Source organism: Carassius gibelio, chromosome A16 (assembly GCF_023724105.1).
Source record: "Carassius gibelio isolate Cgi1373 ecotype wild population from Czech Republic chromosome A16, carGib1.2-hapl.c, whole genome shotgun sequence".
NCBI lineage: Eukaryota > Metazoa > Chordata > Actinopteri > Cypriniformes > Cyprinidae > Carassius > Carassius gibelio.
Genome location: NC_068386.1, coordinates 17,754,853 through 17,767,917, shown reverse-complemented (window position 1 = coordinate 17,767,917; position 13,065 = coordinate 17,754,853). Strand labels below are relative to the sequence as shown.

General features: G+C 36.9%; 1 protein-coding gene across 3 annotated transcripts in view; it reads left to right on the top strand.

The window, feature by feature from the left end:
• The window catches only part of LOC128030811 (FH1/FH2 domain-containing protein 3-like), a 184,722-nt gene that overhangs the window by 17,099 nt on the left and 154,558 nt on the right, over nt 1–13,065 (top strand). For all 3 annotated transcript variants that reach the window (XM_052618824.1, XM_052618823.1, XM_052618822.1), the window contains exon 3: nt 11,255–11,319. In XM_052618824.1, coding sequence (XP_052474784.1) covers nt 11,255–11,319 — 65 coding nt within the window. The remainder of the gene's footprint in view (nt 1–11,254; nt 11,320–13,065) is intronic.

The following is a 13,065-nucleotide window of genomic DNA, read 5'->3' as shown; positions in this document are numbered from 1 at the left end:
GCTAATTTTAGACGAACGATGGCACTTAAAAGCTTTTGCATCTAAACTCTTAAAATAAACAAGCCACTTAAGCCTCACTCTTTTATATGTGTGTTTTGTGGACAAAGTTTAATATTACAGTAATATATGTTTACTTAATACTAATACCTGCTTTTTCAGTTTGGATCACTAAGCCTGAATTACAATTCATTTCTGAAGATAAAATATCTCCATCATGTCTCCTGCTCTCCCTCCATTCACACTAAGAAAGTTCTTGCTTTGCTTGTAGATCAGAAGGTCAAATAATGGATAAATTACTCACATCTACCTAAAAACCTTTATTGACTTTGAAGTGGTTAAAATGGTTAGAAGGTGAACACTATTAACAGCAATTATTAAATGGTGCAATCAAACTTATAGCAAAATTTGGTAGTTCTATATGTTGTTTCAGGGATCATCCTCTGTTCATATGTGTTCTGCAGGAATAATATACTGAAATACCTATAGCGGTTATGAATAAACGGTAGATTTAACTGCTTTTGTTAATTCAGCTTGACTAATAAACACAGTACTATGACAATATATGATTTATCTGAGTTCGTATTATTATCATTTTTATTATAATAAAGTATATACTAATGCTTTTTTTTTTTACAGCAATGTATAGGTTGTTCTTTATGCCATTAATGTGAAATAACTGAGCACTAATAGTTTGACAAAATGCTAATTTTAGACGAAAGATGGCACTTAAAAGCTTTTGCATCTAAACTCTTAAAATAAACAAGCCACTTAAGCCTCACTCTTTTATATGTGTGTTTTGTGGACAAAGTTTAATATTACAGTAGTATATGTTTACTTAATACTAATACCTGCTTTTTCAGTTTGGATCACTAAGCCTGAATTACAATTCATTTCTGAAGATAAAATATCTCCATCATTTCTCCTGCTCTCCCTCCATTCACACTAAGAAAGTTCTTGCTTTGCTTGTAGATCAGAAGGTCAAATAATGGATAAATTACTCACATCTACCTAAAAACCTTTATTGACTTTGAAGTGGTTAAAATGGTTAGAAGGTGAAGGTTGTAGGCGTTGGCTTGATTCTCAATAGCCTCTGGGGGACTATTTTCTTAATACCTAAATTTCAGTCTGTATTCACATCTTGTTACATTGGAGGCAACTATAAGCACAATCCTGTCAAGTGCATTCCATAAAACATCCATCTAAAGCTTTCAGAAAGACTTTAAAATCTCACAGCACATGTCCTTTTATCTTCCGCACATACCACAGACATTATATGACAGGCTTCTATTCAGCCAGCCTTTAAAATACCTGACTGGTTGGCAAAGGCACACATGATGTCATCCTCTGGTCTTAAGAAAGCTGGCAAGATTCAGAGGTAATTGTCTTGTTGAGCAAAGTCCAAGAGTAGATGCTTCTTTTAAAATTAATGATGGTTTAAAACACTATTTAACCTCCAAAGTCTGTTGAGCTTGCGGTTTTATATGTATGGCATTAGTCTGGAAGCCTGTGTCCAACACTTTATTTCTTGCAATTTTGTTTCTTGTAATTTTGACTTTGTAACTCACAATGCTACTTTCATATCTCACAGTTGACTTTATTTCCCATAACTGCAACTTTATTTCTTGCAATGTGACTTTATATCTCACAATTGTGACTTTTTCTCGTAATTGTCACTTGGGTTGAGCCAATAGATGATGGCTGATAGACATCACGATGTTGCCGCAGCATCGTGAACCCCCACCCCTTTCTGAATGCACACTCACGTTGTTAGAAATCATTAGTTGTTTTCCCTTATAAGAATTTACGCTTTGGGCACACCCCCAAACCCCACACCCACTCCAACCCCCTCAGCTCGCCCCCAACCCTGCTGATGTCATTGTCCATTGCAATGTTTCACTGTAGACATCGTCCGATGGAAAATTTGTAGACATCACCGATCTCAAAATGTGAATTTAGATATCGCAGTTGTCATTTTGTTAGTTGAGACTGTTGTAATTGTGATTGTATAACTCTTAATTATACTTTATTGTAATTTGTGAGTATTCAGTTCAGTTCAAGTTTATTTGTAAAACACTTTTTATGATACAAATCGGTTCAAAGCAACTTTACAGATAATTAGGTTTCTACAATGTATTTAGTAGTAGCTTATCAGTGGTGACTGTCAGTTTATATACATATGGCAGAAATGTATGGAACAATCATTTAAAGACAGACGATGAACACTATTAACAGCAATTATTGAATGGTGCAATCAAACTTATAACAAAATTTGGTAGTTCTATATGTTGTTTCAGGGATCATCATCTGTTCATATGTGTTCTGCAGGAATAATATACTGAAATGCCTATAGCGGTTATGAATAAACGGTAGATTTAACTGTTTTTGTTAATTCAGCTTGACTAATAAACACAGTACTATGACAATATATGGTTTATCTGAGTTCGTATTATTATCATTTTTATTATAATAAAGTATATACTAATGCAATGCTATTTGACATAGACTTTATCACAGCTTAGAATACTATGAAATATTGAAATATGAAACAGCATTTACTACACAGTGCCGAAGTTCACTAAAAAGCTACGCAAACAGCTTTTTAGTAATGTGTAGTAAAATCTGAAAGCACGTGATGGAGATTTACTACTGATTACAGAATTGGCTTTACTGACATGTGCATGACAATTGCATTCGATTAATAGGGCTGCCCTAATGTGTAGGCAGTTTTAGCAAAATTTTATTTCCACTGTATTGGGCTTAAATTCAAAATATAGTTGAAGACATAGCGAGTTAATGGATGTTTTTTGCATGAGTGAAAGGCTGAATGGCCACATCTTTTGGTCTCTGAGAGATGAATGGTAGCGCCAACTGGCATGCTGTTTCTCTCTTCTCGTCTTCATGACCCCCCCCCCCACCTTCCCCCTCCCAAGAGGGTATCAAGGGTGTGCATTATTAGACCCATGCAGAGTGTCTAGGTTGGCAGTGGAGAGCAGGAATGGAGGACTACATTACTGTTAATAACAGGGTAATTCAGCACAGTGGGCTTTTATGGCCTGGATAGGCTGGAGTTCACAGCCCCCTCCATTTAATGCAGTTGTGCTTTATTACGGGGTCTAAAAACCTTGGCCAAAGTATGTGATTAAAACCTAACCCATTTCTCCTCCTCCTTCTCTGTTTTGTGGTTTTCTATCTTGCTACATGTGATGTGTCTGACCCACATTTTGTCAATTGCTGAAAACACAAAAAAAGTAGGCTAATTGGCTCAAGTAATAATTTGAGATCCTTTTGTCACTGCCTCATTGTTTCTTCTGTATCTTCTTACTGTTTACATTAGGCCTGGAATGAATTATCAAGCTCTTCTTGATTCTCAAAGTATTCATTTTCCCCCTCTTTTTGCATTCAGTTTTTTCAAACTGAGATCAACAGTTATAAAAACTGAAATAGTGCATTTATTATATCGTTTTGATGCACATTGTTGAATAACATCATATACAAATGACTCTTGTTTTTTATCTCTTGTTTTTTATCTCGATGTGGAACCTGGAGGCCTGTGATGGGATTCCAAAGGTACAATAAGGAATGGATATAGATTACAAGTTTCATTCCATAGGTACCTCAGTTATATGAAGTAACTTTGGGCTCTGATTGAGGAATGTTCCTCTAATGGCTCATTTTGTAAGGTGGATATCTATATGTCATAGTAGATTAATCATCCTAATCATTACCACACCATCTCATGTAGAAAAATCTGTTGGAGCTTGACACAGGGCCCCGAATTTAATCTCACATTGTTAGTACGGACCCTCAGCTTTGGCAAACTACCAACAAAATATCTCTCTTACACCAGGGCTCAACAGTAAGGATCAATTTTGTGGACCATTTAGATTTTTACTTGTCTTATTGGCCCCCTCACACAAATGATAAATGTATTGTAAAATATTAGCTTGTTACATGTTTTTCGGAAACAAAAAAACAAAAACAAAAAACAGCTAGACCTATATATACTGTATATGGGACATTCGTGACCTAATGGTTAGAGAGTTGGACTTGTAACCCGAAGGTTGCAGAATTGTTGGTGGAGGGAGTGAATGACCAGCACTCTCTTCCACCTTCAATACCACAATTGAGGTGAGACCCTTGAGCAAGGCATGGAACCTCCAACTGCTCCCTGGGTGCCACAGCAATAAGGCTTCCCACTGCTCTGGGTGTGTGTTCACTACTGTGCACTTGGATGGGTTTAAAGCAGAGCACAGATTCCGAATATGGGTCACCATACTCGGCCAGACTTCACTTTTCTTCACTTCACACTCTGTGTATATCTTTACCTTACAGACATTAAAAATATATCTATAAAGAGAGAAATGTCTACTTTCAAATGAACCAATTCAAATGTAAAACATATTCTTCATGGCATAGATTCATCAAGGTGTTGGAAACATTCCTCAGAGATTTTGGTCCATATTGACCTGATAGCATCACGCAGTTGCTGCAGATCTGTCGACTGCATATCCATGATCCAAATCTCCCATTTTACCACATCCCAAAGCTGCTCTATTGGATTGAGATCTGGTGACTGCCAAGGCCATTTGAGAAAAGTTAACTCATGTTCAAGAAACCAGTCTGAGAGGATTTGAACTTTCTTGACATGGTGCATTATAAAGGGATGGACATGGTCAGCAACAACACTCAGGTAGGCTGTGGCAATTAAACTATGCTCAATTGGTACTTAGGGGCCCCAAGTGTGACAAGAAAATCTCTCCCACACCATTACACCACCACCACCATCAGCCTGAACCATTGAGACAAGGCAGGATGGATCCATGCTTTCATGTTCTCAATGCAAAATTCTGACCCTACCATCTGAATGTCACAGCAGAAATTGAGACTCATCAGACCAAGCAAAATTTTTCCAATCTTCTATTGTCCAATTTTGGTGAGCCTGTGTGAATTGTAGCCTCCGTTTCCTGTTCTTAGCTGAAGGAGCGGCCCCCGGTGTGGTCTTCTGCTGGTGTAACCCATCTGCTTCAGGGTTCGACGTGTTGTGTATTCAGAGATTGTATTCTGCATACCTTGGTTGTAACAAGTGGTTATTTGAGTTACTGTTGCCTTTCTATCATCTCTAACCAGTCTGCTCATTCTCCTCTGACCTGCATTTTCGTCCACACAACTGCCACTCACTGGATATCGCAGGAAAAAAAAAAAACACGTATTTGTATTGATATTATTAAAGAGATTCATGGGGTTGTTTATTTCTTTTCCCTGGCCTGCATGTAAAAAAAAAAAAGATAAATAAAAAAAGAGAAAACACAATACATTCAAATATATTTTCGTTTTTATCAAAAACTTTGCACATAAAAAAAGACTGCTTTGCAAAAAAAAAAATATACATAATATGATAAACTAGGCTACATGAAAAACAGCAGTTCTTTTCTACATCATCTATTGACATCTTCTCCATGTCGCTAGGCAACCTCCCTATCCCGCAGTGTTTTTTTTTAGCCGCCCATTCCCGCCTGCAGCAAAATTCAAACCGCCCGCTCCCACGAGATTTGCGTTGGGTCCCGCGGGACCCGGCAGGACTAAATCCCAATGCAGCCCTCTAGCACCAACAACCATTCCACATTCAAAGTCACTAAGGCTGCATTTACACTGCAGGTCTTGATGCCCAAATCCGATTTTCTGACTATATCCGATTTTTTTGACAACCTGCTTACATCATCTTTTAAAAGTGACCCGTATCCGATTTTTGCATTTACATTATACACTGCTGAAACTACCAAACGTAGGCGTTCTGACCCGGAAAAAGAAGTAAAACAGCACAAAATACAATGGATGCAGATGTAAATAAAATTATACAGTAGCACGACATTGGGAAAAAATGACATTGCAATATTTTATTTTTCTACGATATATATTGCGATATGAAATCTAATCAAATTTTTTCTTACAAACAAAAATAGGGAGAACAGATTTACATTCTCATTTTAAATGATTATGACACCATCGTGTCAATTGATTAATATGCGCGAGGGAGAGAGAGCAAGACAGCACTCGTGTTGTTTGAAGACGGTGAGCGTGCAGCCGGGGCTCGCTCTCTCTCTCTATCTGTCTCGTGTTCTCTCGCTCGCACTCTCTCTCTCTCTGACCTGTCAAAACTTTTTTGAGCTGTGCAATTAATCCGCGATTTACATTCGTCAAGGGCCGGGGAGCAGCAACAAAAAAAATAAATAAAAAAAATCAGCAAAACATTGGTATCGTACGGCGGAGAAAAAAAGGAGAGCCCTTTATTTCTGTAACAACCATGCATTTTTGCCCCATCTCTTCGCCCCAAAGACTGAAAAGACATGAAACCTCGGCATTGCTCCACTGTGTGTATCATTCGTCCTCCATCATGCCTATAATAAGTCATGTGAACTCAGTTGGCGGTGTCCACCTGAGTTGACGTCACTTTTTTTTTTTTAATGACGTACGGCTCGCATTTACTGGGGAATATCCGATTTGTCTGCTTACATGGCACACGCAAATGCACGTATCCGATTCATATCCGATTTATTACCACATATGAATGAGGCCTGAATCCGATCTGAGAACATCAGAATCCATGCGTTTTTTTTCTGCTTACGCGGTCACCGGTCATATCCGATCTGTGCCACATGAGAGCAAAAAATCGGATTTGGGTCATTTGAACCATGCAGTGTAAATGGGGCCTTAAATCCCCTTTCTTCCCCTATAATGTTGCAATGTTTTTACTTGAAAATTCCATGTTTAATTTAATGTTACTTGCTCTTTCTTTGTAATTATTAGAAATTAACTAGCAATTTCTGAGTGAAAATTGTCTGAAATAAAATGACTAAAACGGAAATAAAAACAATTAATAATAATAAAAATGGGAGAAGCACATGATTACTTAAACTGAAATCAAACCATTATATACTATAGTAATATATAAACAATACTACATTGTAGTAAAAAAAAAAGTAAAATTCTGACAGATGACTCAAAACTCTCACATCACTGGCTCACTTTTACTCCCTATTACCTACCATTCTCTCTCCCTCTTGCTTTCCTTGTCATCTATATTTTTATTGAACTTTTTTTTTTTTCCTGGCCAATGTGCCGGAGGAGCTGTCGTTGAGCTCGGTAAAACCTCTGGCACTGGAGAAACACCTAGTTCTTTTAATGGAAACACTTCAAATATTTGTGCAGATTACATGGATAGAGGGGTAGGAGGCTGCTCAGCTGGGCCGCTGGATTTTTCCTTTATTGCTGAAGTAAATGGCAAGCAGAGGAGCTGTGGTTGAAAGTGTGGAAACAGTGAGGTGCCATTCTTGATCTCTTGAGTCTTATGAATAGATTGACTGGTGATAGTACTTCAGTGGCTTTTTATATATTTTGGATGCTTCCAGCTAAACACAGTTTATGTGAACAAAATATAAAAATGCAGCTTTATTCAGCACCACCAGTGGCACAACATGGAACTGCAGAAATAATTGTTTTCAAACAGGCTTCCTGGCATTTTGTCATGCCCAAAACATACCAGATCAATGTGATTTGTGAATAAATCATTCAGACAGACTTTATCACAATATGATACATTTTTTTTTAATCTCTTTACATGTTTTTTTTTTTTTCTTTTTTTTCTTTTCTTAAACTTTAGGTTTTGTGAAGAGCCGGTAATGTCATTTGACTGATTCACCACAATGGTGTGATATAGAAATATTAATTCAAAAATTGGACATTGCTACTTCTGTCATGAACTGAAGGCATACAGGTATGTCAAGATTTCAGTTGTGGACCACATAATTCACCACATGGTGCTGTTGTGTCCTTTTTGAAGCTCAAAGCTTCAGTCAATAATTGTAACTGCATGGAGAAAACATGGACAAATGTCTTTAAAATGCTAAATTTTGTTTCAATAGAATATATATAATACATATTTTTTCTACTAAACTATTCCCTTTTGTCTTGAGTGTGCCTGGCATTACTCCACAGACCCAGGAGAGACTGCATGGGGCCATGACCAGGGTTTATAGGGCATATGGGAGTAAATAAAGAAAAGAACGCTGTGCTAGCTCATCTCAGAGGCCCGAGTCTGCTTTAAATGATGACATTCCCCACAGTTATTGTAGTAACAAAATTTTGAAATAGGTATGTTTGCTAAATTGAACTTTTGTTGCAGATTTTTAATGGCAGATTATTAATGCCAAATGAAAAAATACCAAGCTTATCGACTGGTTTTTGGACTAGCTTTCTGCATATTGTCAGTGCAGCAGTGTTTTATTTGTCATGTAATGTAACAGCTGCTGTTAAAGGTTTTTTCATTCTTGTGAAATTTTAAAGTTGGTATAATTTGTCTTGCATAAGCATAATGAGGCTGTCTGTGTCTTTTGCTGGTGTTACGTGGCCGATGTTGGAGACACTTTCTCCTTTTAGTCCAAACAGATCTCAGGTTACAGGGGCTATTCTGTTTCACAAAGCTGGGCACGTTAGTCTGGGTAACTCAAAACACTGGGCTGTGAGCTGTGAGCTTTGGAAAAAGACTGCGTCATTCGGCTGCAGATCTTCTCTCCAGCGGAGATGCGCTCTGGGAAATGGTGTGGACAGCAGTGCAGGATGATACACACATGTGCTAGACCATCCACAGCCATGTACTTGCTTGGCAGGCACCCACATGTAAAAATGCTCACAGTATCAAGCCAAGACATACAGCTTCACCCTCAGAATCCAGTTCTCCTGCACTTTTCTCCGTATTGGTCCAGAAATGCAAAAAAAAAATTGGATTCCTCTGAGTATCTCATGCATATTCTTAGACTCACTGTTTAATTTGATAATGAGCATGTAGGGCACTGTGGAGTACAGTTTTGGTTAGTAGCAAGGCTAATGTTACCGGCGAGGAAAGCACAAGTTCATTATGAAATAGATCCAGTTACTCATTAGCTTCAATGGCAGAAAGATTAAGTTGCAAGGGTTGTCAAGTTGTTTTAGTAAAATTTGCGCTGACAGATGTTGTCTGTTGATTTTTATGTGTAACTGGCCTAGGCCTGTGGCCATATTTTATATTTTGAAAATTGCATACTTTGAAATGCTTTAAAAAAATGTCAGGGAAAATAATTTGGAATATTGTTGTCTTGGTTGAATTGTTATCATACTATATGGTATTATCTCAAATGGTATTCTATGAGTTCTTATCAACAGTTTAAAATATACATTTTAGTTCTAACAACAAATTGAAATAAATGTATTGATATATTGATGTTTTCAAATAATTATTTAATTTAAATAAAAGAAAATAACTCTGAAAACTAGGCAAGCTGCAAGCCTTCCTCGAAGAAATAGTTTTTTTTTTTTTTTAATGTATATTTGTTAGTATGAATATAGTTTAGTAATTATCATACTTACTTTTTTTTGAGTTGGGTGAAAAAGTGAAGCTATGGTGTGTCTGAAAAATAATAATAATAGGTTATCTAGAATGTTTCCAATTATTTTGAACTGGATATCGTAGAGGTACCAGATACATGTCATTCTGTGGCATGTTGCCATCCAGATCATCAAACTTTCATTGTATAACTCACTCAATGCTGCATTTGTTCACAGGTCTCAGTGTTGCCGTCCTGCTTTCGGGAAGCAAACCTGCAGTATTATACGCTGTAGGTTTGAGGAAGCTTATCTTCTAGAGGAAAAATATCTTTTCTCCCATCTCCACGAGTTTCTGTTGTGTCTGCATTTCTTTACTGTGTTGCTTCTTGTCCACTCCATGTGTTTATCTCATATCTGGTAAATGGAGGCTTCAACCCATGCCGATGTAACTACAGAGTGCTGATCGGTGTTGCGGTTAGTCGACTTGTTCTAAAGATGTATGTTCAGCATCCATCCATCTTCATCTGTCCTCAAACTCAAATGCAGCTGCATATAATTGCATTTTGTATTTGCTTTCAGTTATTCATGAGACAGACAGTTCCTCTGTTCATCAGGCCTGATAATCTGTGGAAGAGATGGGGGTTTGGTCTGTGCCCGTACTCATCCGTCACTCTTTACACGGATGCCGTGAACTACAGTACATGTCATCCTCACAGCCACCTCTGCTCAAGGGGTCAGGGGAGTCCAGACACTATCTGACCCTTTTTTACCACAACATGGCTCTCTTCACCCACTCAGTCCGTCCAGTTTCTCTCTCCCTTCAGTCTCCTGGAAGTTAGTAGTAAGTCACAGGAAGTGGGCTGGAACTTTCCTTCTTTTGGAGCTCAAGGCCACACATGGTTCTGGTCTCTCAAAACTGTAGAAGCTTAACTCACCTGTCCTAAATGCACAGGAAGAGAAGATGCAACACAGAATGTTCTGGTGTAAACAGATGTGCTGTGGAACATTTATTCACCTTCACAAGTGTATGTAAATAAGGCTGGGTGCTTTGTGCCATGTTAAAATGCTCTCTTATATATGGAGTTCCAAATGTATGTTTGGGAGAAGCTTGTGTATCTAGTCATCAATCATAACACAAGGCCGTTTAACTTACAGCTGTAATAATTCATCTAGAATTTGACTTATGATTTACTGGTTATCAACATACTTGCCAACCTTGAGACCTCAGAATTAGGGAGAAATTCAAAGGGGGTGGGGGGGGGGTCTCATATATATAATCACACACACAAACAAACGTAAGGATATAAATCATTTATTTGTACATAATTTATACATACAAATTCGTGAGTCTCCCGGAAAAATCGGGAGGGTTGGCATGTATGGTTATTAATTAGTTTCTAAACTGTATGTTTATGTTTTTTTTTTTTTTTTTTTTTTTTTACTTTGCATTGCTTTTGCTTTCGTGTTTTTTCATTTTTGTAAAAACATTTACCTGTTGTATATATACATTATAATCACAACATTAAAGTAACATAATCCGACTACTTTTACCAAATGTTGTGATTATTTTGTCTGTGTCACAATTGAATATGTATATATTTTAAACATCGTAATGTGGTTAGATGAATCATGAATCATGATTATATATATATATATATGAATAGACAGGATTTTTGAGTTTGACAGTAAAAATCGCTAAGATTTTGACAGTAAAAAAAAAAAAAAAAAGTGCTTTGAATTCAAATATTAGGAAAGAGTAACTATACTTTGGTCCATCGTGTGGACATATGGTCGATATCATATCACATGGTCCAACATAGTTCTGTAAACTTTTTAACATTTGTTCGATTTACAGCATGATGTTCATTTGTTTTTGTGTTGTTGTTTTTTTCCTTAGGAGAGGAAAGAAACACAGTATAATCCTGAGAACACAGCTGTCTGTCAGAGTACATGTCTGCATTGGTGAGTAACAAGATGCTGTTTCCCTTTAATTAAACTACAAATGGCGAGGAAAAACATTTTGTACATAATCTTCACCCTTTTAAATTTCTGGCTCGGTCAGCAGATTCTGGCTGTGTCAGATTGTTTAGGAATTATTTTCTCATTTGTCCCTTCTTGAATGACAGATGTGTGAATTATCCGTACCGAGGCCCCTGCTTGATTTTTACTTTGTGGTAAATTTTTCCTCTTGCTAATAGGCCCTCACGCTGCAACATTTATGCTCTTGTTTAAATATGTTCCATGCTTGACTTCTCAATCGATATAAAACAGCGAATGCAGCAACTTTATATGAAAGCCAGGGTAGTGCTTTACACACACACACACACACAAGTTGTCCAGCATATCTGAGTTTAAAACTTTAAAATCGAATTCTATTTTACGCTTTTTCATTAATAACCTATGTGATAAGTTTAAAAAACACTCACAAATTTGCCATGGAAACATTTTTTTGCCAGAATATAAAAAAATAGATTGACTGTAGCATGCTTGAACTCACATTAACTTTCATTGTTACTGTATACTGTATTTCTTCACAATCTCTGTTTATCTCATGTCCCTAAACCCTGGTGAAAGAATCAGGCTTCATTACCTCATAAGACTTAATCCCAGATTAACATCTGTGCCACTGTGTGGAAGCAGGACGGCTATGCTATCTCTGTGTCACGAAGGATTAAGTGTCACAGACAGCACCCACAAAACCCATTAATATATATATATATATATATATACTGTGTTGTTTCTCTGGAAGTGCAGTATGCATGTTTCTCACTTTAGGGGTTTGTTACCTCTGTGACTCATGGACCATATTATGCTCAGTGGACATAAAAATGGATTTTATCGGCGTGCTTGGAAGTTGTATTTACAAGTTACCAGGCTACTACAAATGCTGGGTTTCCATCCAAGTGTGTTTTTGTGAATTGTGGAATATCACAATAAAATTAATGTCTCAGTATCCCATTGTATGCTATTGTTTTATGAATGTGTTTATGAATTTGATGAGTTATTTTACAAACTGTATAATTTTTTTACAGAAATCTTACATAAATGTATAAAAATGCTATTCATTGGCTTCCCCAGTGGCGACCAATTTCCTTTTCTGTTTGTTTTTAGCAGCAGGTTTACTGGAAGTGAGATATTGATTGATTTATTTATTACACTTCTTGAACATATGGGGTGAAATTAGTTTTATCCACAAAACAGTTTTTGCAATACACATATTATTATTATTATTATTATTATTATTATTTTTATTTTTTATTTTTTGGAAATACACACTATCTTTAACATCTTACTTTTACCTTTTCCCTCAAATACTTTATAGATAGATAGATAGATAGATAGATAGATAGATAGATAGATAGATAGATAGATAGATAGATAGATAGATAGATTGATAAATGGGCAGTTTTGACTGGAATAATCCGCAATATGTACCAGACTTCATGCCGACAGTCAAACGTCTAAGTGATTCACTGCTGTTGTCTAAAGGAACTGGTAGTCAGTGTTTAAGACAAGTGTGTGTCTGTAGTGAGCAGTATAAACTTAGTGGCCAAGCACACGTGGCTCGTACAGTTTTTTTTCCTCTCCAGACTGCAGGGGAAAATATAACTGTCCGCCTGCAAAAGCCATTAAGCTTAGAACTGTCAGGTTTTAATTCGTACGTTTCGTAAAAGTGTTATTTAAGGATATCAGGGACAAAAATTGCCC